Source organism: Coenobita brevimanus, chromosome 14, assembly GCF_032717465.1.
Source record: "Coenobita brevimanus isolate Jiangsu-jjx chromosome 14, ASM3271746v2, whole genome shotgun sequence".
In the NCBI taxonomy this organism is placed as follows: Eukaryota; Metazoa; Arthropoda; class Malacostraca; order Decapoda; family Coenobitidae; genus Coenobita; species Coenobita brevimanus.
Genome location: NC_136967.1, coordinates 58,904,656 through 58,931,682, shown reverse-complemented (window position 1 = coordinate 58,931,682; position 27,027 = coordinate 58,904,656). Strand labels below are relative to the sequence as shown.

At 42.6% G+C, this 27,027-nt stretch overlaps 1 protein-coding gene across 1 annotated transcript in view; it reads left to right on the top strand.

Moving 5' to 3' along the window:
* CstF50 (cleavage stimulation factor subunit 1 Cst50) overlaps positions 1 to 26,795 on the top strand; it is a 64,659-nt gene extending 37,864 nt beyond the window's left edge. The window contains exons 7-9 of the mRNA XM_080286245.1: positions 6,989 to 7,082; positions 13,371 to 13,502; positions 26,524 to 26,795. Coding sequence (XP_080142371.1) covers positions 6,989 to 7,082; positions 13,371 to 13,502; positions 26,524 to 26,633 — 336 coding nt within the window. The 3' untranslated portion in view covers positions 26,634 to 26,795. The remainder of the gene's footprint in view (positions 1 to 6,988; positions 7,083 to 13,370; positions 13,503 to 26,523) is intronic.
* Positions 26,796 to 27,027: the final 232 nt, after the last annotated feature.

The window sequence follows — 27,027 nt, the reverse complement described above, 5'->3', positions numbered from 1 at the left end:
CTTTGTGCTTACATATGTGTGTGTGTGGGAGGTCGGTCTACCACACACCACACAGTCAGTTTGAATCTGATGGTCGAAATATGCGTGACTTGCGAATCGTTATTTGTGGCTTATTTTTCTGCCTTCCAGTGATTGCTTGCCTTGTCTGCCAACATGGGGCCTAAGCTTAGTGCTAGTGATGCATGTAGTAACACACCAAAACGGACTAGTAAAGTGATGTTGCTGACAGAGAAAGTTAAAGTGTTGGACAAACTTAATGGAGGAATGTTGGCGACAATTCTCCGTCAGGACGATTCCCCGTCATTTATTTACATACCAGTTTATTTAGCAAGTACAGTGCACTAGCTTTTTACTTATATGAGTTATAAAATCCCCCTGAAAATTAGTTACTAAAGTATTAATTAATCAATAATAAGTATATTTATAGAATGACAGGAAATCATCCATGTTTTGATGGTGTATTGACTTCGTGGTGAATTGTCTTGGAACCGTGTGTTTGGGGTGAGTCAACTGTTCTTACAATAAAGAAGGCAGAACGTAGCATACGGGAGGGAGTGAGGGCTAGTGTACCAGGCTGTGCTGAAGCTTGGAACCGTGTGTTTGGGGTGAATAAGTCAACTGTTTGGACAATAAAGAAGGCAGAATGTAGCATATGTGAGGAGTGAGGGCTTGTGCACCAGACTGTTGAAGTGCCTCCACCTACGCCTGTGCCTGTCAGGTTTCAGTGCTAAATTTCTTACATTTTTGTTGTTTTTCATACTTTATGCTAGTTTATAAGGTGTATGTAGTGCATAAACAGTATTATTCTGATGTAATATACTTAGTAGACATGCATAATTATGTGCACACAAGGGCAGAACATATACGCAAATTTCCCACATACGCGAAGGGTCTGGGAGCATAACCCTCGCATGAATTAAGGGCTTACCTGTACTGTGGAAAAGCAGGACATGATCACGTGATCAAAACAAACCATGCATGGTGCTGCGCTGATGTTCAAGGATTTGGCCTTTCAAAGGCCTCTCTTGCGTAAATTTATAGTTTACGTAATGGTTCTTTAATGTTACGTTGTCTTATACATATCCCAGCACTTACTGCTTATAATTGCGAGTGCGTTCGGCGAGAACATGTTTGAGGTGAGCTTACTGTACTGTTATTTTTTTCCAGCAGCAGCACTGTGTTAGAATGCTGTTTTAGTAATGGTACCTTTATTAGCATAGGCATGTATTTCAATGTTTAGAGATGATTTTTGTTTGACAAAGATGTTCATGAATAAATTGAAGAGTGTGGGTGAGAGTATTGCTTGTGGAACACCATTGTTGTATTTTTTGTGCTGCTATGTTGTTTTTATGCTATTTTACCAAATCTGTGTACTAGTCACAGGGGTCAACAACAAAAATTGTATGATGAGGACTAAATGTACTTTTTACCACTAATCTCTGATTAGATTTGTGGATGTACAGTACATGTGTAGTGTCAGGTCCCTTAGCCACTCATATCCACTTTAATTTGAATTGAGAATTTAACCCCTTCATTACCGAATTCCACACATGTATACTTCCGCATACATAAATAAAGTTCAGCTGAGAAACCGAATTTGCTCATGTATACGGGCATATACATGAGATATATAGGGACATTCAGGGGAGCTTAATGCTCGGTTTTGGCTGAATTAATGATGGCACATGTTGTGACTCAATGGCAACTAGCTATGACGTCATGCACCACTGTCATGGCTCTGGCATGTGTCATAGATTTATGCCAATGAGCTAATTTTGTTTGGGGGCATATTGTATAATATATATTTTGATTTTGTTATATATATGTACCTATATATAATACAGAACAAATGTGATTGTTGGTATCAGAGCTCATGGTTGCCTAGCAGCGAGTCTGGCCTTGCTGTACCCACGGGTGGGTGAAGGGAGGGACGAGGGGAGGGAAACACGTGCTTGCAGGACAGTTACCCCATTTCCTCGTGAGAGGAGGTGCCATGACGTCATCTGATAGTAAAAGTGATGTGGAAATGGAGTGTGATAGTGAACTGGGGGGGTCAGATGACAGCGAGACTCAGACTGACTCAGACGAAGATTATATGCCTGAAAATGACAGTGCAGTGAACAGTGATGACAAGAGTGAGGAGGAAAGTCACGCTTCTGATACTAGTTCATCTGTGTCGCCATTATTACCAGGCCCTGCCACACCAGGATTCACACTTATGGCGGATCCCTTCGCAGACCAACAACCCAACCCTTTGCTTAATGTTATTGATAACTTTCCCGATGTGCATCCAGCCATTATTGATCATCAAACACATGCAATGAGTCCCTTGGACTGTTTTCGGCTGTTTGTTATCAACGATCTACTCCAGTCCCTGTGTTTGTAGACGAATGAGTGGGCACACGAATTCTTCAGGGAAAACCCTCACATCAAGCCCAACATATTTATGGGGAAGAAGTGGAGGGATGTTCACGAGGATGAGATGAATGTATTCATTTGTTTGCAACTGTTGATGGGACTCAACAAATTACCAAAAATCTCAGACTATTGGAGCACCTCATTACTCTGCCTAGGCCCACCTGTCTCAGACTATTGGAGCACCACATTACTCTGCCTAGGCCCACCTATGTTTACCTCAGCAATAATGAGTAGGAATAGGTTTTCACAAATCCAGCATTTTGTCCGATACTCATATGCTGATGATGCAGATGCCAAGAAGCCTATTACAAGAATATCCACCTTCCTTACTATGCTGCAGGAAAAATGCATGCTGTACTTTTCTGCTGGGGAGAATTTTGCTGTGGACAAATCCCTCATCCTCTACAAAGGCAGGCTACACTTCAGTCAATATGTCAAAACCAAGAGGAAGCAGTTTGGACTGAAATTCGTTGCACTATGCCCTAGCTCCCCCAGTGCCAGAGGATACACTTGGAACATTTGCTTATATACACCATGGCTGTATGACCTGATGTTGGAGGATCCAGACCTATCTGCCTTGAGCAAGTCTGAGTGAGTACCAGTTTTCCTCATGAGCGATCTCCTGAAGAAGGGAGGGCATGTGGTGCTAGATAACTGGTACTCTTCCTTGCACCTTGCCCAGTACTTACTAGAGAGGGATACACTAGCGACAGGTGCTATACGTGCAACTAGAGGAATCCCCCAGATTGTGAGAAATGAAGCACTGCAGAATGGCCAAGCACTATTCTCAAAGAATGGCAACACCCTTCTGGTGAAGTTTAGAGACACAAAATATGTCAAATAATCACCACCAAGTACGAGGCAGGGTTTGTGGAAAGAACACATTACCTGAAGGGAGGCAAAAAGGAATATATAAAAAAACAGAGCCAATCCAGAAGTACAACGAGCAGATAGGGTCTGTGGATTTGGTAGACCAGCTGTTGGAGCCCACTGATCCCACTCATAAATCATATGCATGTTTCAAGAAGATTGGACTACATGTGATTTCACGCATGCTGTCAAATGCCAGAACAATCTACATGAATCTGCACCCTGACATGAAGTGGATTGAATTTGGGGACTTCATCAAGCTGGTGACCCACAAACTCCTATCCCAGTGCTCGATGGGATATGCTGCCTTATGTCTGGTCAAAGAAGAAAAATCCCCCAAGAAGAAGAAAAGGTAGGGTGGTGGGGCTACAGGGGCTACTCAGTGCCATGGACTGTTGACCATACCTGCCACTGAGAAAAACAGGCAGCCTCAGAAGCACTGCAGGATATGTCACAGAGAGGGCAAGACAGAGCTGAGCAGCAAACATTGCTTTGCCTGCCCTCAACAGCCTGGTTTGTGTTCCCCCGAACATTTCCAGGTCTGGCATGCCCAGTGATTCACTCACCAGTCTCGGTGCACCTGCCTCGGAGTGCACCAGGTATGCCAGCCTCGGAGTGTGCCACCCTACTCACCTACCTCCCCTGCCTCACGTACCTTACTTGCCTTACCTACCTTACCTGCCTCACTTAACTCAGGTCTACCTCAGATTTATGTACTACATACCTCATCTGCAGCCTACACTACTACAAGATAAATAATTACAAACCTTTTTATTTATGTTCAGTCTGTATATTTTTTTTATATATCTTACTACTAGAACTACTACTACTACTGCTACTACTACTATTATTACTGCTACTACTACAATTATTATTACTACTACTACTACTACCTATTATTATTACTACTACTACTACCTGTTATTACTACTACTGTTACTACTACTACTACAACTTCTACTACTAGTACTACAATTTGTTACATATATCTCATGGTCAATATGTATTTGGCAATACAAAAATATTATAAGCCGAAAGGGAACAATGTAAGGATAAATAATACACTACCCCGCGAACATGCGAAGTGAATGAGAAATCCGGTTTGAGGGGGGGGGCAGGGAGCGGCTGGGGGGGTCTGTAATGAAGGGGCTAGTTTGTTGTAAAATTTGCCCAACATCAGAGAGAAATGATTTAAAATGGGGCTAACTTCCGAATTGCTCAGAGAACCTGTGTCATGTCTCATATCTGTAGACAGTAATTTGGGAAGGGAAAAAAAAAATAAGGAAACAAAGAAAATGAGAGGAGATTCCCAGGTGCCTTGTAGGTATGGCCACATGTCCCTGCTGCTGCATTAACGCCATTGGTACTGTGCCCTTCCTGAGTCCTGTGCACATGCTTACCTGCTTGGGTCACCATGGTCCCAGTAATACCATTATACATCTCATCCTTAGTACCTGTTGCCTGGCAGACAGACAGCCCTTTACAGTAATATTACCTGCTTGTGACTCCCCTCCCTTTATTCTTCTTCCTTCTAACCAAGAGGAACAGGAAGTGACAGTTTTGATCACAAGATCGTAGAGTGCCACTGCCTCTGAGTGGAATGACCTTCACAAGGATTCCTGCACACACACACACACACACACACACACACACAAAATGAAATGGGTTTTTGCATAACCAAAAATTGTTTTCCTCCATACGCAGGTGATGGAACTACCCAATATTATTGCCCACCGAAGGGACTTGCACTGTTCTTCCTTGCTGGGATGCCCTTACATGGTATTTTATGCTCTGACTCCTACTTATGGGTGGGAGAATCAGAGTGCTTATTGCTTGGGAGAGGCCTGGGACTAGTGAGGTTGAGAGGGGTAACCCTTAGAATTGTAAGGAATACCTGGGTATCCAGTGGCTGGATGAGATTTACATCAACCTGCTCTGAGCTTGTGGTTGCAGAAAGCACTTCTGAGCTGTATATCTTCTAATACTGTATGCTGAATTTCTGCTTATGAGGTGTTCCTGAGGGTGCTTCCATCACCTTTACAAGAAGGAAAGTAAGTTTTGGACTGTGTAAAAACCCATTATTGTAGTGAGACAGTTTTCAGAAAGGCCATACCCCACTGTTGTTTATTAAACAGCTTTTGCATGGTACCATTTTTGAGATACAGCATGGAACTTGAGTTTTGAATGGTGAAACAGTGAATGAATGGTTCATTTTCCCAAGCATTTTGATATGGTAAATTCTGGTTTCCGGTGTCTAGACCCAGCCCACTCTATGTCATAGGAAGCTAGGAGAGGATGATGATGACTCGGTGAGCATTATAATTATGGTACCGGTAATTTAGCTCTTTTGTAATGGTGTTATATTAGACACACACACACACAAAAAAATCATTGCAAAAGTATGCTCTGTGAATTATATATTGTACACAGTAATGACAGTACCGGTAAGTAGTATATTAGTTTAGCTTTTTTTTTTTATCATCATCATCATCATCATCCAGACCTCCATTTCCACCCTAGGGTGAGGAGTACAGTGGGCTCGCACAGTGCATGAGAGATTGGGCGGTGCACGAGCTCGCGCACTGGGAATTCGCGTACTAGGAATACATAATCTTATGGGAATAATTACATATGGGCGGTACCCCCTCATACCTGGACATTTTTTGGCCCTTAGAGACATAATAAAGGTCATATGTTTCAGACATTGTACTAAAGCTATAGCTACAATAACAAAAATATGGGTAGCCACCTTAACAACAGTAGACAACAGGCCTGATGACCTTAAATAACAGGGGTTCCGAGGTGCGGCAACACTTACAGCGCCGCACTCTCCACCGCACCAACACTTCCCTCCGCAGACTTCTCTTGATCACCTTCCCCAGGAGCATCAAAGTCACTCACTTCGGCCATAAACCCTTCAAAGTCCAATGCTGCCACTTCTGACATTGCATCCTCTTCATCCTCAACAGGATCAGGAGCAGACGATGTCGATGGTTCCGCTATTTCACCAACTTGAGCTCGCTGTGTGTAGCTTGTTATGAGCGTCTGTCTCCTGTTTATTTCTTCCCTGTGCCTGTCTGTGTAGAAACAGAAGAGTTTGTCGATACCAACCAGAAGTTCCTCCGTTCTTAGGTTGCTCACTTCCTGTTCCTTCACCTCTTCCTTGAGCTTATCCATGGCAGCAAGGATCTTGCTAATGTTTGACATACACAGCTCAGTCCTGTCTTCCATCACGCTAGGCTGCTCAACTTGACTCTGTCCGGCGCATCAACATGACGACACGTGACGCGCTGTGTGAGGGGTGGTTGCGCACTAGTAGAAAATGGCATTTTTGAGCCACTCTTTGCCTCTGCCTCGCGTTCTGTGCGGTAAACTCACGCATTAAAGGGTTTTTGGTTATGAGTTTTAGTCACTCGTGCACAAGGCGAATCGCGCACTGCGGTGACGCGCACTGTGCGAGTCCACTGTACCTATGTCCAGGCAGCCAAAGTTTGCCCACTTCAATGGGCCACAGTTCCATTCACTCATCATTCAAGCCCTCGAAATCCTGGCTCCATCAGATAGGCAAAAAAAAAAAAAAAAAAAAAAAAAATCACCCCATTCTGTAGCTGTTTTTTAATTATGGAAAAATTATTCATTGCAAAAGTATGCATTGTGAATGATGTATAATTTTTTGACCTTACACAATGTTACCTTACAGTACATCTTATCCTCGGGCATGGACAGCGTTGTCAAGTTGTGGGAGTTGTCCACAGGTCGCTGCCTCATTGCATACACTGGAGCAGGCTCAGTTGGTCAGTAATCACTTAATGCTGTCATTCATTATATTTTTATTAAGCACCATCATCCACTCACTTTTTGTAGTGCTGCCTACTTCTTCTTTAGCCTTTATCATTCTTTTTCTGTGCCTGCCCTCCTCTCTTCCTATTTCTCCCATCTTTCCTGTCACTACTTATTGCGTTTCTTTCCGTTACAGGTGGCTTAACATTGAGTGACAAGCCAAATGGTTTCCTGTAAGCCAAGAAACCATTTACAGCACTGGGTGGTAACCATATAACAAAACCACACGTGCTCCCTACATGTCAAGTGGGTTGGTGGAGGGTTAGTGCCCCTCCCTGTAAAACAAATAACTCAAGAGTCAAATGGCCACCCCGTAAGGGATTATGGCGTCTGGCAATAGATAGATAGATAGTTTCATTTCATTTATTTGACTTATCCAGCTGTAGTTTTTCACTTGCTGTTAATCATCCCCAATCTGTCCGGCCAAGCAGACCCAATAACTGGAGGAAAGCAACTGCCACTGCAGGGCTGTCCTATGCAGTGAACTGATACTCCTCTGAGGCTGACAGAACCCCGCAATATTGCCATCAACCCCAAAGGAGCTCAGCACGGGGAAAAATATGGAGGTTTGTTCTTCGATGGATGCTGAATTTCTGTCTCCATCCAATTATCAGGGCACCATAACAGGCTCCACTTTCCCTGTTATCTGGTTATATGGTTACCGCCCAGCATTGTTAATGGTTTTGTTGGTTACAGGAAATCATTTGGGTTCTCTCTCATTGTAGAGCTGCTTAAGAGGAGTAGTAAAAAAATTACAGGAAGATAAGGGGGAAAGGAAGAGAGGAGGGCAGACGCAGAGATAGAATGATGAATGTGAAGGAAGAAGTAGACAGTACTAAATTAAATGAGTGGATGATGGTCACCACCACCTACTACAGTTTTTCGCTATTTACAAATAAAATTATTGTTCTGGTAAAAGTATACTACAAGATAAACTCAGGGATTGTGGAAGGTTTTGCCAAGGTATGATGCGAATGTAAATACCATTCAGGATTTATATGATGGTAAGAAAGCCTGTATACGGGTAGGTGAGTGCCTAAGTGAGTTGTTTATAACAGATTTGGAGTGAGAGAGGGAAAGAAGGCTGTATGCTGTCCCAATGGCTGTGCATTACAGGTATGGATGGAAAAACAATAGTAAAAGCGTAACTTATGGAGAGGGTTGAGAATGATAATGAATACTGATGGTCAGAGTTGGTCAGATGTGATGTATGCATATGATGCACAGTGGTGGAGAGAGAGAGTGTGTGTGTGTGTGTGTGTGTATATGTCTCTGTCTGTCTGTCTGTGTCTGTGACACAGAAGAGAGCAAAGTGATGGTGGTTGAGTGATAAGATGGCCCAGTGTGATGTGATGCTGAATGCAAAAAGACTTATTTGGTGAGGGAGTTTAAGTACCTACAGTATGTGCAATGATAAAGACAAGAGGTAAATTTGCAGAGCAAGTGGACAGTAAAGTAGCAGTGGGAAGGAAACTTATTGATGTAATAAAGGCCTTGATAGGGATCAGAGGCCTCAGTATGACAGTAGCAAGAGTCTTGCATGAAGGAATTTTGATGCCTACTTTAACTTATGGGTATGAGATTGTTGTGGCATGAAAATGAAAAGTCAGGAATAAGAGCAGTGAAAATAGGGTTCGTGAAGAATGTGCTTACTCTGAAGAGTGGATAGGATAATTAATTATGTTATCCATGTAATGTGGGGTGGGGAAATCTGTGGACAGTAGATCTGAAAAGAGACTGCATCTTACCAGCACTTTATGCTGTCCACATTTAGTGAGCTTTTGTGGCTAAGTTAGAGGAGTCTGCTGGGGAAAGCTGGAATCTGTTTGAATAAGTTCTGGTGTCTCATTTCTGGGAATGGTGCTGCTGTGCATATTTGTTTTGTGTAAGGGTGAAATTTATTTGAGTGTGAGAGTTCCTATAATTCTGTTTCCTAAAAAGATTGGGTCTGAGACTTAGAATGCTGGGGAAAAGAGTTTGAAGTGGTATGCTGCTTTTCTGGGGAATGACCATTTACAGGGGCTGGGGAAACACTGCTTCCCAAAGGGAGTCTCGAGAATCACTGTTTGAGACATGTTTGATTTTGGAAGAGTACACTTACCAGGGCTCATTTTATTCATTCCAATGGCAGATTCACAAAATTGCAACTAAGCAGAGCCTTATAGTGTACATTAATGACCATCCCTGATGTCCATCCCCCTTTGGTCAGTTTGTTAGAGACACCAGAGAGTTCTAGCTTGTCAATGTCCTTGACATTTAGGGCCTGTTGTTACTTGCTTTCCCACCATCAGTCTTGGGGGCTCTCTTTAAGTGAGGGAATATATTTAAAAAAGAAATGGGATGGTGGTGGTAGGGAGATATAACATAATGAGTGGATCTGAGGCACCCAGTTCATTAGACCCTGCCTGGGAGTTTTTTTTTTTTTTTTTTTTTCCACCTACATTTTGCCAAGCAAGGCCATGTATACAAGTCATGGTGGCAAGACCAGCATTCCTGAATATGTTTGGCACGTGCAGTCAGACGTAAGTGGAGTTGCTTAGTCAAGTGCTTACGCATGTCCCTCTCAGTGACTCCTCAGTGATCTTGGAGGAAGGTTATCATTTCGATGTGAGGCATTTTAGCTAAAAACAGTGAGGCATTTTAGTTAGAGACAAGAAGTAGTGCATCCTTTCCACAGGTCTCTGAGTCATAGATGATGATCCTTCTTTTCACAGTTTTTATGCCTGTGTGCACCAGTAGTGGGTTGAAGCCCCTTCCCCAAGGGTGTCTCCAAATGGGGGAGTGGATGATGAAAACGTGTCACTTTATTGTCTAGTTGCTGTTAGGTTTTAAAGTTTTAAACAGAAATAAGCATAAAAATACAATATAGTCATTCCTCATTCTTCACAGGTGTTAGGGAACAGGCACAGCTGCAGACAGTGAAAATCTGTGAATAATGAGTATCTATCTCTATCTGTCTGTTGCCAGATACCTTAATCCTATATGGGGTGGCCGCAACCAGATTGTCTCCATGTTGCCATGTCCCCTGCCATTTGATGCCCTTCCCCTGACTTGCACCCCTTCTCTCATATACCTCCACTCCATCTGTCCATCTCACCGTCAGTCTCTCCCTTCTTCTCCCCCCCTCCACCCGACTTACATGCACTCTCCTTGTTATAGTCGGCCTTGCGCCCGTAAGCGCCTGTGGTGTGGCTCGCACCTGTTTACAATGGTGCCACGTTTCCTCAACTTGCGATGTGAAACGGAAGCTATTTATGTACAAGGCATCACAAATTCGATAAATTCAGATGAATAAAACTTACACTTGTGTATTTTGATGGATGAATCAACAGTAATCTAATTATGCATAAAATATTTATACAGTAACACAGAAACATGGCATACATATTGTACAGTGTTGCTAAAAGAAATAGCAGTCACTTTTAATGTTTTTTAGCGTAGTTTTAGGGTGGTTAATAATATTACAGTTATGGATATAATAGAATGAGCCTGAAAAAAGAAGAAATATGCCAATATCCAAAGTAAAAGAAATAATTCATATAATTCTTGTGAGTGGCAGCACTGACAGATAGCTTCCCTACAGAGAGAGAGAGAGAGAGAGAGAGAGAGAGAGAGAGGCAGGAGAGGGGCATGCATTGAATGCATTGTCGGCATCACTAAATATAACAAAACCAAATTAACAAATGAAAGCACAATTATAAATAACTTATAAAAGAATCAAAAGTACTCAGGGTGGCTCACATTTCCCGCCATGTGGTAGGTGAATCCAGCCCCCCCTTCCCCTTCCCTCCCTTCTTAATCCCTCCTGGGTGTCTCAGGTCAAATCCCCCTTCACACTTCCCCTCCCCCCTGGACCACCACCCCAACAAACCCACATCCACACTCCCACCCACACCTACACCCACACCCCACTACGTCGGGGTGTATGAATCAGTAACGTAACAAACCTCTCAGCAGACAGTAACTTTGACACTCCATCTACTACTAAATATAACAAAACCAAATTAACAGATGAAAGCACAATTATAAATAACTTATAAAAGAATCAAAAGTACTCAGGGTGGCTCACATTTCCCGCCAGGAGAGAGAGAGAGAGAGAGAGAGAGATAACGGTATAGAAAACGTGGCAACACTGTACACAGGTGCGGACCACACCACAGCCGCAAACGTGCGCGAGTCCTACTATAGTCTCTTACTCTCCATTTACTCCACATGGCCAGACCACCTCAATGTATTTCTCCTAATGCTTTCTGTCACATCCACACCACAACACTCCTTCACATCCTCATTTGTCAGTCTGTCTCTCCATGTAACTCCACATGCTCCTCTCAGATAATTAATTTTCATTGCTCTCACACTTGACTTAGTCATTCCAACTAGGTCCAAGCTTCACTTCCATACTTAGAGTCGTTGTCACAATACTGTCATGCAGCGAGTTTTTTACTTCCATCCTCTCTTCCCTGTTTCTTATCACTGCTTTTAATGAAGCAGCAACAGTTCTTCCCTGTTGTACCCTTTTAAACACTTCATCCTCTAAACGTTCATCCTGACTTAACATGCTGCCCAAGTGCATAAATGAACTCACATTTTCCATTTCCTCACTATCCAACCTCACTGTGCATTCAGTGACTTCATTTTTCTTGAAGACCACATTACTCTTACTACATTCACCTTTATATTTTGTTTCCTACATACTCTCCCAAACTCATCCACTAAGCCTTGCAGTTCCCCTTTGTCTTCACTTAACAATATGGTATTATCTGCAAACAACAGTACAGGGAGTTTCCAAACGCTGCCTTTTTTGGGGCCACTCCAGCATTCACTACCCTACCCTGTATCTCTTTTATAACTCCATCCATATACAGATTGAACAGCCGTGGAGACTTGACACATCCCTCTTTCGATGCAACATTCAAATAGAAAATTTCACTCAGCTCGCTATCCACACGCACTGCAGCCCTAGTGCCCTCATACATATTCTTCAGGGCATTCAGTAGCTTCCCATTTACTTCCACATTCCTTGTCTGTCTACTCTGTCATGTGATTTGCTGTTACAAAATCCATGAATGCTACATGCTTCTTTCCCTTTTGAAACCTTTCCACTGGACGCCTTAGGATGAATATCTGATCTACACAACCTCTTCCCTTCCTAAAACCCACCAGTTCTTCTCCAACTACTGTAATTCCTATGTTATTTCCCTAGCTCTTTCAGTAATGATCCTGCTGTATACTTTACTTTTCCTTTTACACTAAGAAGACAAATTGCCCATACACTAAGAAAACAAAGGCCTCTATGATTACCCCATACTTCTTTTTTCCCCATTTCCTTTTACAATATAGGGAAATAATCGTACATTATTTACAGTCCTCTGGGACTCTACCTTCTTCCCAGGGCAATCTGCACATCTATATCCATTCTGCTACTATCTTTCCTCTGTGCTTAAGCACTTCACCATACACTCCATCTGTTTCTGGGGCTTTCTCCATTTTGATTTTCGTCATTGCTTCTGTTACTTCCATCCTACTGATCTCTCCTTCCCTTCTCATCTCCCTTCTTCTTCCAGCCATTCCCAACCACTTATACTCGCATTGCTTTCATTCTCTGTGTTTAACAGTGTCTGCTTCTTCTTTTTTCTCTACCAGCAATCTGCCATTTTTATCTATCACTCCCCTAGTACTTTCTTTATCACCCTATCTTACTCTCTTAGCCCCCATCCAGAACATTTTCTTACATTTCTTCCACTTTACACCCAAACTCCTTCCAAACTCCTCATCCACACCTCTCTCTTCTTAGGTACAGTACATATAACTCTCGATTCCATCTCTATCCATGCCTCTGCTTCCCGGCCACACACTATATGCTTTCTTTTTTTTTTGTGCCCCAGTGCAAAACCAAGCCTTTATTAACTGTATGATTGCTTAGAAACCCTCTATAGTATCCCCAAAACATCATCAGACAAAAGGAGTGCAAATATTCAGTGTATTTTCACATGATTTAACAAAAAAATTAGTAAATCACCCCAAAATGAACCTTAAATTAGTGTATGTTTTGATGGTTTACTCATTCATGAATAACAGAAACCAGATAAACCAAATCCGTGAAGAACTAGGGATGATTTTGCCAGGGATATATTAACAGTCACCATTTATAGTGGGTTTGGTATAACTTATTGCTTTTCTGATATATCCCCAGAAGATATCCATTTGTGAAGCAAGGTCTTAACAGTGTTTGCTTTGTGCAGGTCGACAGGAGCACAGTGCTCATGCCATGTTCAACCACACAGAGGATTTTGTGATGTTCCCTGATGAAGCCACTACCTCACTGTGTGCCTGGGATGCTCGCAATGCCCAGCGCAAAAACCTGCTCTCATTGGGTAAGCTGCTATAGCTATAATTTCATCTGTGAGTGAATGCAATAGGTACTCATGCAACATCAACACATAAAAGCAAAATTTGTGGCTCAAAGACCAAATAAGTGTGAAGGGAGTCCTCAGTATTGCATTAGCACACAGCTCCAAACACTCTTGTTTAGCTCTGCAGTATGTGCATGACAGTACAGTATGGGCACACCCATAGAAAAACCACTCTGGCAAGTTAGAGCAGTTGGAGTCCACCACCAGTAAATTTTGACATAGACAAGTACAGACAAACCTGATTTACGATATCCCTAGATGTGATACCCCGGAATAGTGATCGGCGGTAGAAATACCACCCTACCCCGCCAATTGTAGAACCCGCCCCCCCACCCCCACCCCCCTTTTTTTTTTTTTTACTCTCATCTTAAATGCCAGGACCAACTTGCCTAGCCCTGGGCTCCTACGCTCCTCATGGGGCAATGTAGGATTGGATGATGATGATGATAATTGTAGACTTAAATTTTGTGTTTAGGTTGATTTATAAACTATTTTTAGACTTCGTGTGTTTTAGTCGTAGGTGGAGTGAACACTGTCATTTGGGGTGTGGATTCTCGCCCATCAGACAAGGTACAGAACAGTGTGAACAACTAGGCAACTCAACAAAGAATATATCATATTTGACCATTGAACGTCTAACCTGTCTTGGAATACATAGTAGTAATTTTAAATATATATTACAGTAATGATTATGAAAACCTTAAAGAGTAAATATTTCATGCATTGATGAAAATTGTGACGTGTTAGGTGGGGGCGCTCATCATCCACTCACTCGATGTAGTGCTGCTCTCAGAAGTCTGCCCTTGCCTCTCCTCCGTCTTTCTTTCCTTCCATCTTCTGTCTTTCTTTCTTTCATTCTTTACTCATCCTTCTGCCTATGGGTGACTTCACATTCCCTCTTCTGTCTTTCTTTCCTTCATTCTTTCCTATTCCTTCTGCCTGTGGGTGACTGTACACTGAGTGACAAGCCAAATGGTTTCCTGTGCACCAGGAAACCATTAACTACACTAGGTGGTAACCATATAACCAAATTTTTGCTGCCTGGTGGTTTAGTGGATAATTATGGCGCTCCAGTCGGATTGAGCCGATGAAGGTTTATATCCAAGGGGTGGTTGGGGTTTATTGCTCATGTAATGACACCCAGGGATGAGTGAGACTGGTCAGTCTCATCTTAAATGTCAGGACCAACTTGCCCAATCCCGGGCTCCTATACTTCTCATGGGGCAATGTAGGATTGGATGATGAATAAATGATAAATCATGTGAAAGAGAGAGAGATTGTCCAGGTGCTTGAGGATGCAAAAGTGGATATATGTGGATTGACTGAAACTAAATGGAAAGGTGAAAGGATGAGAGAATGGGAATACGGTGTAGGTATATGTGCGGGAGTCAGTGAGAATGAGAGGGCAAGAGAGGGAGTATGTCTGATGATAAGCAAGAAGTGGAAGGAGAATATAAGAGAGTATGGAACAGTGGGTGCAAGGATTGTATGGGTGAGGATGAAAGTAGGTATACAAGCATGGGCAATTGTATGTGTGTATGCTCCAACAGAGGATCGAGTGGCAAGAGTGAAAGATGAGTTTTGGGCGAGAGTAGAAGCATGTATGGACAAGTTTGAGAGGAGCGAGAGAGTGCTGTTGATTGGAGACATGAATGGCAAAGTCGGGAATGTACGAGTGGATGGAGCGGTTGGTCAGTGGGGTGTGCCAGCGGAAGTAGATGGGAATGGTAGTGCTTTGGTGGACATCTGTGCTGGTAAGGGGTTGGCAATAGCCAACACCTACTTTCGTCATAAGATGATCCACCGGTATACATGGAGAGTAATGAGGAGGATGGATGGTGAACTTGTTGAACGAAAGGCAATGATAGACTACGTGTGTGTGGATGAGCGAATGAGAAGACAAGTATTGGATGCAAGGATGTGGAGAGGGTGGGGGAATGGAGTCTCAGACCATCACTTAGTGATGGCCAAGGTAGAGCTGCAAAGAAAGTGGTTGAGGAGACGAAGGGGAAGACAGGAGGAAGCAGCTCCTGTGAGAAGAGTGGAGAAATTGCAAGATAGTGAGAAAAGGACAGAGTATAAGAGCATAGTGGAAGAAAGATTGGGAAGGTATGAGCTAGAGCAGATGGAAGGGGTGGAAGACGTATGTAAGATATTCACGGAAGAGATAAGCACAGCGTGTGAGGCGGTTTGTGGAGTGAGGAGGAGATGCAAGGGACAGCATGGTGGAATGATGAGGTGAAACGAGCTGTGGAACAAAAGAAAAAGGCATATGGTGAATGGTTGGCGAGTAGAGGTAGGGGAGAAGATGAGAGAGAGAAGAGAGAGGTATATGTGAGCAGGAGAAGGGAGGTTAAGAGACTGGTGAAGGAGAGTAAGAAGAAAGTGGATGAAGAGTTTGGGAGGAATCTGAGTGTGAAATGGAGGGAGAGTAAGAAATTGTTTTGGAAGGAGGTAAAGAAAGTAAGGCAGTGTGAAAAGGGAAATAGTAGGGGAGTGAAAGATAGGAATAATAGATTGTTGGTGGAGAAGAGAGAGAAATTGAGGAGATGGAAGGAGCACTTTGAGGATTTGTTGAATGTAGAGAGTGAGAGCAGTGTGAGTATAAGTGGTTGGGGAATGGCTGGGAGAAGAAGAGATGAGAGGAGGGAGGAAGAGATCAGTAGGTCGTAAGTAGTGGAAGCGATGAAGATTAAGCTGGGAAAGGCCCCAGGAATTGATGGAGTGTGTGGTGAAATGCTTAGGTATGGGGGTGAGATTGTTGTGGAGTGGATATGGAAGTTGTGTAGATTGGCTTGGGAAGAGGGAAGGGTTCCAGAGGACTGGAAATCAGGTATAATTGTTCCTCTGTACAAAGGAAAAGGGGAGAGAGAAGTATGTGGTAACCATAGGGGTATTTGCCTTCTTAGTGTGACTGGTAAAATATATGGTAGAATACTCATTGATAGGGTTAGGCATATGACAGAGGAGCTAGTTGGAGAAGAACAAGGGGGATTTAGGAAGGGAAAAGGGTGTGTAGATCAGATATTTGTTCTAAGATGTTTAGTGGAGAAGTATCTAGAGAAGGGAAGGAAAGTGTATGCTGCCTTCATGGACTTGGAGAAAGCTTATGACAGAATAGATAGGCAAGGTATGTGGAAGGTATTAAGAATATATGGAGTGGAGGGAAAATTGTTGAGTGCTGTGAAGAGTATGTACGAGGGAGCTAGGGCTACGGTGCGAGTGGATGGTGAGCTGAGTGAGTTCTTTGATCTCAGTGTGGGACTGAAACAGGGGTGTGTAATGTCTCCATGGCTGTTTAATATATGTATGGATGGGGTTGTAAAGGAGGTGCAAGGTAGGGCAGTGGATGTGGGGCTGGGCCTAATGAATGAGGGTGAGATTTGGAAGCTTCCGGTGTTGCTGTTTGCTGATGATACAGTATTGTTGAGTGAAGATGAATGGGAGTTGCAAGGTTTGGTGAATGAATTTGGGACAGTGTGTAGGAGGAGGAAGCTGAAAGTTAATGTTAACAAAAGTAAAGTTATGGTGTTTGATAGGAATGAAGTCACAGAGTGTGCAGTGAGGTTGGATGGTGAGGATATGGAGAATGTGAGTGCATTCAAGTACTTGGGTAGTGTGATGAGTAAGGATGGAACTTTGGGGGATGAAGTACGTGAAAGGGTACAGCAGGGAAGAAAGGTTGTTGGTACACTGAAAGCAGTGATGAGAAATAGGGAGGTGAGTATGGAAGTTAAGAAGTCACTGCATGATGGTATTGTGATCCCTACCCTGACGTATGGAAGCGAGGCGTGGACCTTGCAAGAGGGGAACAAGTCAAGAGTGAGAGCAGTGGAAATGAGTTACTTGAGAGGAGCATGTGGAGTGACGTGGAGGGACAGGTTGACGAATGAAGAAGTGAAGGAACGTTGTGGGGTAGATGTGGATGTGGTTGAAAAGATTAGGAGAAATACACTGAGGTGGTTTGGACATGTGGAGAGAATGGAGAATGAAAGACTGACTAAGAGGGTGTATGTAGGTGAGGTGGAGGGAGGGAGAGGGAGGGGTAGACCGAGGATGAGGTGGAGGGATGGAGTTGAGAGGTATATGAGGGAGGGGGGGGTGAGTTGGGGGGAGGGTAGTCAAATGGTGGGTGACAGAGTGACTTGGAGGCGTTTTGTCTGCAGCCACCCTTTGCGGGATTAGGGCGTCGGGCTATAGATAGATAGATAGATAGATGTGTTTACATTTGGATTGTTCAAGGAAAAACGCTTTAAAAATACAAAGGAATTTCTAAATAAATGTTGGAAAATAAGAGAGAAGAAAGTAAAGGAACTCAGCAACCAGAACAGTAACTAAAACGACATAAAGAGGGGCTGTTGAAAAGGCAATGCCGAACGCACGATCAATTGATAAATCATGTGTTTACATTTGGGCTGATCAAGGGAAAATGATCTGAAAATACAAGGGAATTCCAAATAAATGTTGGAAAATACGAGAGAAGAAAATAAAGGAGTTCAGCAACCAGAGCAGTAACTAAAACGACATAAAGACGGGCCGTTGAGAAGGCTATCGTGATTGCATCATTGATGGCATTCCCATCAAAACAACGATTTTCCACCCCAACAATTCACACCTTGGACGATTCTGTGTCATTCAGACATTATTATTATGCATAACAGATGTTTATTTAATTGTTGCGGGACCCTGTGATGGTGAGATTGTATACAGTGCTGCTGCTTCATCTCTACCGAGTTTGAAGAGAAGTCGGAGATCGCATTCTCCAGTGACCTTGACTGGGTACAAGCGAGACAGGCACTGGTTTTAGGCATAGGTTAGCCCCTTTTACAGCTGTTAAACTTTTTTTTAGACTCATTTGGGTGGATTTAGGGCTTGGTTGGGGGGGAACCCAAGGCTCAGAGATGCATCCCTATACTTTACGTTAAATCTACCCCAAGATATGATACCCTAGCAATGGGTTTTTACATAACCAATTGCATCGTTAAACCAGGGTATGCATATAGTAGATACACATTCATACCAACTTCGCAATCAACAGTCTAGATCCTGCTCCTTACTGGAACAAAACCTCCACTCATAAACATCTCAGAAACACATCTCAAAATTTAAAATAGGGTGAAGCTGACTACATTTTCCTTCTGACACCACCTGATCCATGTGTTATGAAAGAATAGGTAAGATAATACAGCATTAGTGGTTCCCAACCCATGTGCTGTGGCATATTAGTGTGCCATGATGATTATTTAGATGCACCACAGTAAGAGATATCATTTGAATTGGACATGTGACCAAGAGGTAAATGTAATGTTGTTCCAGTATAGAGTACAATTCCAGATAAATAGGCTAATTCTTAATATGTTAATTGCCACCAGATTAGTATACAAAGATTAATCTCCTTATTTACCTTATGTTCAGAAACAAGCATTTAGATTGAAATGAGGCATTTAGTCAAATAACAGCTAACGTGCAAAATCAATGTTTTGAGATAAACAGTGTTAAAAATATGTTTCGTTGTTACTCATTAACCAGTAGCCTGATTTTAATAAACAGTGTCTCAGTAAATAGAGCTAGTTATCAACATTAAAGAATAAAGTACAAAATATGTGACTTATCAGTTTATAATGCTGTTCAGTTATTAACCCCATACCATACTACCTCTATGGAAAGAAAAAAAAAATGAAAATAACCACAAAAATGAAAAGAAGGACAATCACCAACCCATGTACAGTACACTAGTGCAGCATGTATTTAAGTGCTGTGGGGGGGTGTAAGGATTGACAGTATTCTAGTATATCATTGGTCTTGTGCCTTCCGTTCATCACTAACTTGTTTCAGATTAGGACCATTGTGTCGCTTGTCAGTTTACACTGTTCCAGTTACAGTCACTTTCTCAAGTACAGAACGAACCCTACACTCACCTAAACCATGAATGCTGAGGAATGATGATTGACAAACATCATAAGTCACATTGGCATACTCAGTAGGTTATAATAACTAATCGTACGTGACACAAGGCTTCTTTATAGCAACACATTTCACATGACTGGCATTGTAACTCTTCCATCTGTTATAATCACTCATTGCCCAAAAAGCTGTAAATAGATCTTTTGCTTTATCATTGCGGAAGTTGTTGAAGCAACCACACTTACAAGGAGAACCAATTTTCCTAGCTCCCACTTCCTTTTTTGTGCTATAATGCACGTATGCTTCCCCAGCATTTCCTTTTGCTGTGAGCTGCCTGTTTCCAAGAAGATGGATCGCATTGTCACTTCATTGTATGCTCAGGGACCTCTTGGTTGTCATCACTCTGTTAGTCACTCATGTTGCATTGTAAATCACTGTAAATCTGAGGTGAAAATAATGTAATAAATCAAAAGCACGTGTGTGTGGCTTACAATGTAAACAGACATGGGAAGGACAGATCTGGCCACACCCACAAAACACAGCCACTGATTGGCTGTGAGTGTGATGTCTTCATGAGACTCACCGCTCATTGGCAGCCTGGGGGAGTGCTTGCTGGCATGTTCTTTTTTCTTCCACTACAGCTTTCCATGTGAGAGAGACAGGCCACGTGTACCAACCTGCAGCATGTTGAGACAAGAATCCAACTTGTTGCATAGGACTTTAGACCATATTTTAAAGGCAAACATGCTGTTAAAACATTTCCACTGGATAAAAAAAATGGCAGATGAGTGTGCTGTGACCAAATCAATTTTAGATATTTGGCAGGTTCGTCGTTCATCGATTAAACGCCTCATATATGAAGCAAGGGTCACCATAAATGTAAATATAGTTTGTACAGTCCAGTTGCATATAATATGCTGTATTTATAATGCAAGACATCTATAACGTGACTCATGACTGGCAGAACCCTAGAAAAAGTGATTATGCAGATTCATACACCAGAACGCAAAATCCTGTAGCATAGCCCACGAAGTCAGTGCTTACACCCTGCCTAGGTAAACTCTTGTGCCTTTGTCTCTCAGCTTGTTCCTTTCCCTCTTGCTGGAAGTTTGCTTTCATTCAGCCAGTCCCAAAGAAGGGTGACCATTCCCAACCCTCTAACTGTCGTCCAATTGCTTTAACATCCTGCGTCTCAAAAAGTTTTTGAGTCAGTTCCTGTCACAACCTTCTTTCTGATCGTCAGTATGGGTTCTGTCAGGGGCGCTCTACTGGCGATCTTCTCACCTACCTTTTAGACTCCTGGTCATCCTCCTTGCGGGACTTTGGAGAAAGCTTTGCCATTGCACTTGCCATCTCAAAGGCTTTCATCGAGTCTGGCATAAATCTTTAATTTCCAAACTACCCTCTAACGGTTTCCATCCGTCTATCTGTGCCTTCATCTATAGCCTCCTTTCTGGTCATTCTATAGCCACTATTGTAGGTGGCCATTGTTCTTCTCCTAGATCTATCAACAGTGGTGTTCCTCAGGGCTCTGTCCCATCACCAACTCGCTTCCTTTTATTCATCAATGACCTTGTAAGCTGTACATCTAACCCTCTCCACGTGTATGCTGATGATGCCACCCTTCACTTTTCCATTCGGTTCCCACAACGTCCATCTCAGCAGTTACTTCAACAAACAAGGGATGAGACTATGGCACACCAAATGTCTGAGTTGGCTCATATATCTGATTGGGGTTATAATAATCTTGTTTTTAATGCATCAGAAACTCAGTTCTACACCTATCAACCCAACACAATCTTCCACAGGAGTACCCACTAATGTTCAATAATATCCAGCTCAATCTTGCATCATCCTTGAACATGCTTGGGGTTTCATTCACTCGGGACTTATCTTGGAAAGATCACATTGCATCTCTTGTAAAATCTGCTTCCAAGAGATTAGGTGTGCTAAGCCGACTCCGTACCTTCTTTACCCCTGCACAGTTGTTGACTTTATACACGGGTTTTATTTGCCCCTGTTTAGAGTACAACTCGTGTGTGGGGAGGCTCCCCACATACAGCTCTTCTCAATAGGGTGGAGTCAAAAGCTTTTCATTGTATCAACTCTGCTCTTCTTACTGACTCCATTCAACCTCTGTCTCTTCTCCGCACTGTTGCATCTTTATCTCTTTTCTATCGTTACTACCATGGCCCTTCTCCTCTGAACTGTCTGCTTACATCCCTTCACCTCTTTGACGGGTGTGTAGCACCCGTCTAGCAACAAACTCTCATCTCTTTTCTGTCCAAGTCTCTAATGCAAGAGGTAACCATTACTCCCAGTCCTTCATTTATGCCACAAGTCAACTCTGGAACTGTCTCCCTCTGTCTGTATTTCCTACTTCCTATGATCTCCAGTCTTTCAAACACAGTGTGTCCAGACATCTCGAAATGAACAGATCTTGAATTTGGCTTCCTTTTGTATTGTTTTTGTTCTTTCCTAGAAGGAATGGTTTGTTGGCTCTGGTTCCTTCTTTCTTGCATAAAAAAAAAAATCCAGCCTTGATGAGTATAACACGTACCCCCCTTCCCTCCATATCACTGCACAACTATCGACTGTAGGTAGCAAGCAAGCTAAACATTCAGCCCAGCTGTATTATATGCTGTGTAGAATGGCATAGGATCTAATACAGTTGAGTCATGATTTAAGACCAAACAAAACAGTGATCTTACAATAACACGAGTATTTAATTTCTCCCATGGTTATGTAATAGCATGGTAATACCACTCAATTGCACGAGAGAAACTGCGAGAAATGATTGTTTTGGTATTGGATTTCCAGAGACAACTCGTGTGTTATGCTCTTGTCGGTCACTGATTGGTTTCCTCGACCCGACCCGACCCACGTGACCCCCATACCACCTGCCACAGCCTGCTCAGCCCTGCTGTCTACCTCAGTGTTGTGTGAACGGTCATTGTGATAAGAAGTTTGATTGCTTATTTCCTTGCTCCTAGTTTCCTTTCAGAACTCTGAGCATGTGGTTCCAAATTAACTTTAGTTAAACCTAAGCACCCTGAAAAATGCTATAAACACAAGAAAAGCATTTGTTCTAAATGAAAATGTAAAATTGTTGGACGAAGTAGTGTGTGGTGTTGAAGCTTAAACACAAATGATCTGACGATAATATGAGTCGGGATGTTTACGATGTGGATAGTTTTCTTTGTTGGAAAAAAAAGTTAATGATGAAGGAGCAGCAAAATTCATGCACTCACCTTTAGTGCAACGAGTGTGAAATAAAGAAGAAAAAAAAAGGCTTTGTGCTCGATCTTTGTTATGCACTGATGATGGTTGGTCACGTAAATTTGGATCTTACGATACATGAAGACATAAATAGTTAGTTAAGATAATTATGTGAATTCGATTCTTGTGAATTATACTGTCGTACAAATTATGGTTCTTGGCTGACTTGTTTATTTTTCATGATTACTGCCATATTGGGGGTGGGGTTATGAGGGGTAGACCAAGAAAGACATGGGACGAGGTCATTAAGTTTGACCTCAGGGTTAAGGGACTGAACAGGGTGGCTGCAATGGATCGTGCAGCATGGAGAGCCGCCATTAGGTGACCAAGGCCGACCCATGCAAGCATGTTGGAGCCTTTAAAAACTAAACGAAATGATTACTGCATTTGTGTGTATTTGAGAAGAGAGATACGCAATCACTTCATGCTGACGACTTCTTTTATTTTATTTTTTTCCCTTATTGTTGATGACTAATGGCTTTCAAAAAGTTTCACACTGCATTTTTTTTTGTTTTATGAGTAGGAGGGTTAGGTGTGGCAGGGAGGTTTTGAAAGTGAGTGAGTTGGATAAAAGAGAGAAAAAGATAGAGTATCAGGAGAAATTGAAAGATGAGTGGAACGCAGTGAAAGATCGGGAAAATGGCAGTGTGGAGGAGGAATGGCAGTTATTTAAGAGTGCTGTGGTGGGGCATGCAGAAGAGGTGTGTGGTGTGAGACGTGTGGGTGGTGGTGTAAGAAAAGGAAGTGAATGGTGGTGCGAGGAAGTAAGTATGGCTGTGGCTGAGAAGAGACGTGCACATGAAGTGTGGCTGCAGAGGAAGGATGAGATGTCATATGAGAGGTATAAGGAAAAGAGGAATAGGGCGAGAAGGGCTGTGCGTGATGCTAAAGTGGCAGCAGATGAGAGGTGGGGTAGGCGGCTGACAGAGAATTTTCAACAGAATAAGAAAATGTTTTGGAAGGAGGTGAAAAGGGTGCGAAAGGGAGAGTCTGAGAAGGAAGAACGAGTAAAAGCAGAGGATGGAAGGATGTTAACTGAGATGGATGCAGTAAGGAAGAGATGGGCAGAGTATTTTGAAAGATTGTTAAATGTAGAGGAGGAAAGGGTGGCTGAGATTGTGGTGGATGGAAGGGTGCAAGGAGTAAATGTGTTGGGAGAGTTGAATGATTCTTTGATCATGAAGGAGGAAGTGGAGAAGGCAGTAAAGGAGATGAAAACAGGGAAAGCTGCAGGTATGGATGGGTGTGCTGTGGAATGCCTGAAGGGTGGTGGAGTGACTATTGTTGACTGGTTAGTAAGATTGTTGAATGTGTGCTTTGTGAAAGGTACGGTGCCAGTTGACTGGGGGGGTTTGCTTGTGTGGTCCCGTTGTATAAAGGCAAGGGTGATAAGTATGAATGTACTAGCTTTAGGGGTGTAAGTCTGTTGAGTGTTGTAGGTAAGGTGTATGGTAGAGTGTTAATTATGAGAGTTAGAGAGGGTACAGAGGGAGTGATTGGTGATGAGCAGTGTGGCTTTAGGAGAGGGAGGGGATGCGTGGATCAGGTGTTTGCGGTGAGACAAGTGTGTGAAAAGTTTTTAGTGAAAGGCAAGGATGTGTTTTGGGCATTTATGGATTTAGAGAAAGCGTATGATAGAATTGATAGGGAGGCTTTGTGGACTGTTTTAAGATTGTATGGTCTTGATGGTAGGTTACTAAAAGGGGTGAAAAGTTTTTATGTAAATAGTAGAGCGTGTGTAAGAGTGGGAAATGCTGTGAGTGATTGGTTTCCTGTGAGAGTGGGGCTGCGACAGGGATGTGTGATGTCTCCTTGGTTGTTTAATATTTACATGGATGGTGTTGTAAGGGAGGTGAATGCAAGAGTTTTAGGTGGAGGTCTGAGTCTGGTGAATGTTGATGGTGGAGAGTGGAATCTGAAGCTGCAGTTTGCAGATGATACTGCACTGGTGGCTGATTCAGAGGAGAGATTGAGACAGTTGGTAGAGGATTTTGGAAGGGTGTGTGAAAAGAGGAACTTGAAAGTACTGTAAATGAGAATAAGAGTAAAGTGATGAAGTGTACGAGGTTGGTAGATGGTAGGGGGATGAATATAGTTTTGAATGGCGAGTTGCTTGAGGAGGTAGAGTGTTTTAAATATCTAGGGTCACATGTTGCTGTGGATGGAAGAATAGATGCAGAAGTGAAGTTTAGAATAAATGAAGTAGGAAGGGTGCTGGGAGGAATGAAAAAAAGTGTTTAGATGTCGTTTGCTTAGAATGGATGTAGAGAAGGCTGTATGAGGGTGTTGTGGTACCAACTGCATTATATGGGGCTGAAACATGGAATATGGGTGTAGCAGAGAGGAAAAGTTTGAATGTAATGGAGATGAGGTGTCTGAGGAGTATGTGTGGAGTGACGCGTATGGATCGAGTGCGGAATGATGAAGTGCGAAGGAGAACTGGAGATGTTTGGGAGATGGCTGGTAGAGTTGAGCAGAGGGTGTTGCGATGGTTTGGGCATATGGAGAGAATGGATAATGAGCGATTGGTGAAAAAGATAACTAGATCTGATGTGAGAGGTGTAAGGCTGAGAGGAAGACCACGAATAGGATGGATGGACAGTGTGAAGAGAGCGCTGGATGCGAGAGGGATGTCTGTTGAGGAAGGAAGAGTGGCTGTGCGTGACAGAAATAAATGGAGAGAAATTGTGAATGAATAAGTGATGACGCAGCCCTGAGGGGATATTCTCCCGCATTTGGTCTGATCAGCTATTTCAGGTCAGGTGCGGGTAAGGGGATGAGTCTGTTATGATGTGGCAAGGATAAACCAGCTCTGCTGTCGGGCCCTGCTGCGGATGTCACTGATTGCATTGCGCAGTTGACCCTTGTGCGGTGAGGATCTGTCCTTTCTCCCCTTTGGGGCTAAGTTGCGAATGAATGTGTTTGAATGGATGAGTAAATGGGGAGTGTGTCGTCCTGTCTCGGCTACCTCCCTTTCCTTGGGGGAAGCAGCCTAGGTATATAGATATAGATAGATAGATGAGTACTGAAAGTGATTCGTGACAAAATATGTGTGATGCTGGTTGGCCATTATTCATGTGTTGTTTAGGTTAAGTTTTTGCTTGATTTCTGATGAGGACTTTCAAGAGGCTTCGTGGCAATCCATGGTGATTAAATTTTTTATGGGTAGTAATAGGGGACAAAACTAATCAGTTAGGTTATGTTAGAATGCAGTAGCTATGCAATGATGTTTCTAGTCGGTGAAGTTGTATGTAAACACACTGCCTTCGGTGTCTTAAGACGGACGTATTTGTAATAATCTGTCTTTAAATATATTATTAACGAAAAATATGAGGCTCCTAGAACCTAACCCCCTATTTTACATGTAAATATATGTCACTTTTTAGTGCGAAATCGATTTTGCATGAGGTTCTCCATAACCTATCTCGTGTTGTATGAAGACTCTACTGTATAGAGTTACCATTGAGCAATAATTCTTTCAACAGATCCTCCTTATAATGAAAATTATTTTGTAAAAGCCATTATCCAAGTAACATTTTTTTTTTTTATGTGAGTACAAGAATTAAAAAATAAGTAAAGCTTTCATATTTTGAAAAAATACAGTAATATGTATATTGCAATTATGTTCTATCACAAAAGATAGAACATTCTGTCTGTCTATCTGTCTGTCTGTCTGTCTCTCTCTCTCTCTCTCTCTCTCTCTCTCTCTCTCTCTCTCTCTCTCACCCAATTTGAATAGATTAAATTAGAAACGTTTATTGATATGTATGTAGTTCAACAGTTTCTTGTTTCTTGGCAGGTCATAATGGTCCAGTGAGACACATGGTACATTCACCCTGCTCCCCTGCCTTCATCACCTGCTCAGATGACTTCAGAGCTCGATTCTGGTACAGGAGAAATGTCCATTAAAACTTGGTTGTTTCAAAGCTAGTGATTAATTGAAATGGGTAGAACTTATTAACATCTGCCCCCAACAGGAGGATGGTGGACTGCAGGGGAAGGGCAGCTTTAATCTGCAGTCCACTTAATTCATGTTTGAGATACTGGTAAGCCTAGGACCACCACCAGAGCTAAGTATGAAGGATGAATGACAGTGTAGTGTAAAAAAAAAAAAAAAATGCAAGTACGCTGACCCTTCCTTATGGATAGGGTTTTGTACACAGCAGCCAGAAGCAGTACGAGGAACATTATTTGTGTGGAGAAGTGATGCTGAGTGTTTGATGGTGCCTAGTCCTGTAATGGAAGAGGGGTCCCCGACAGTTGAAACTGCCTGTTCGGTTAGTTTTTCTCCAAATTTTTTAAC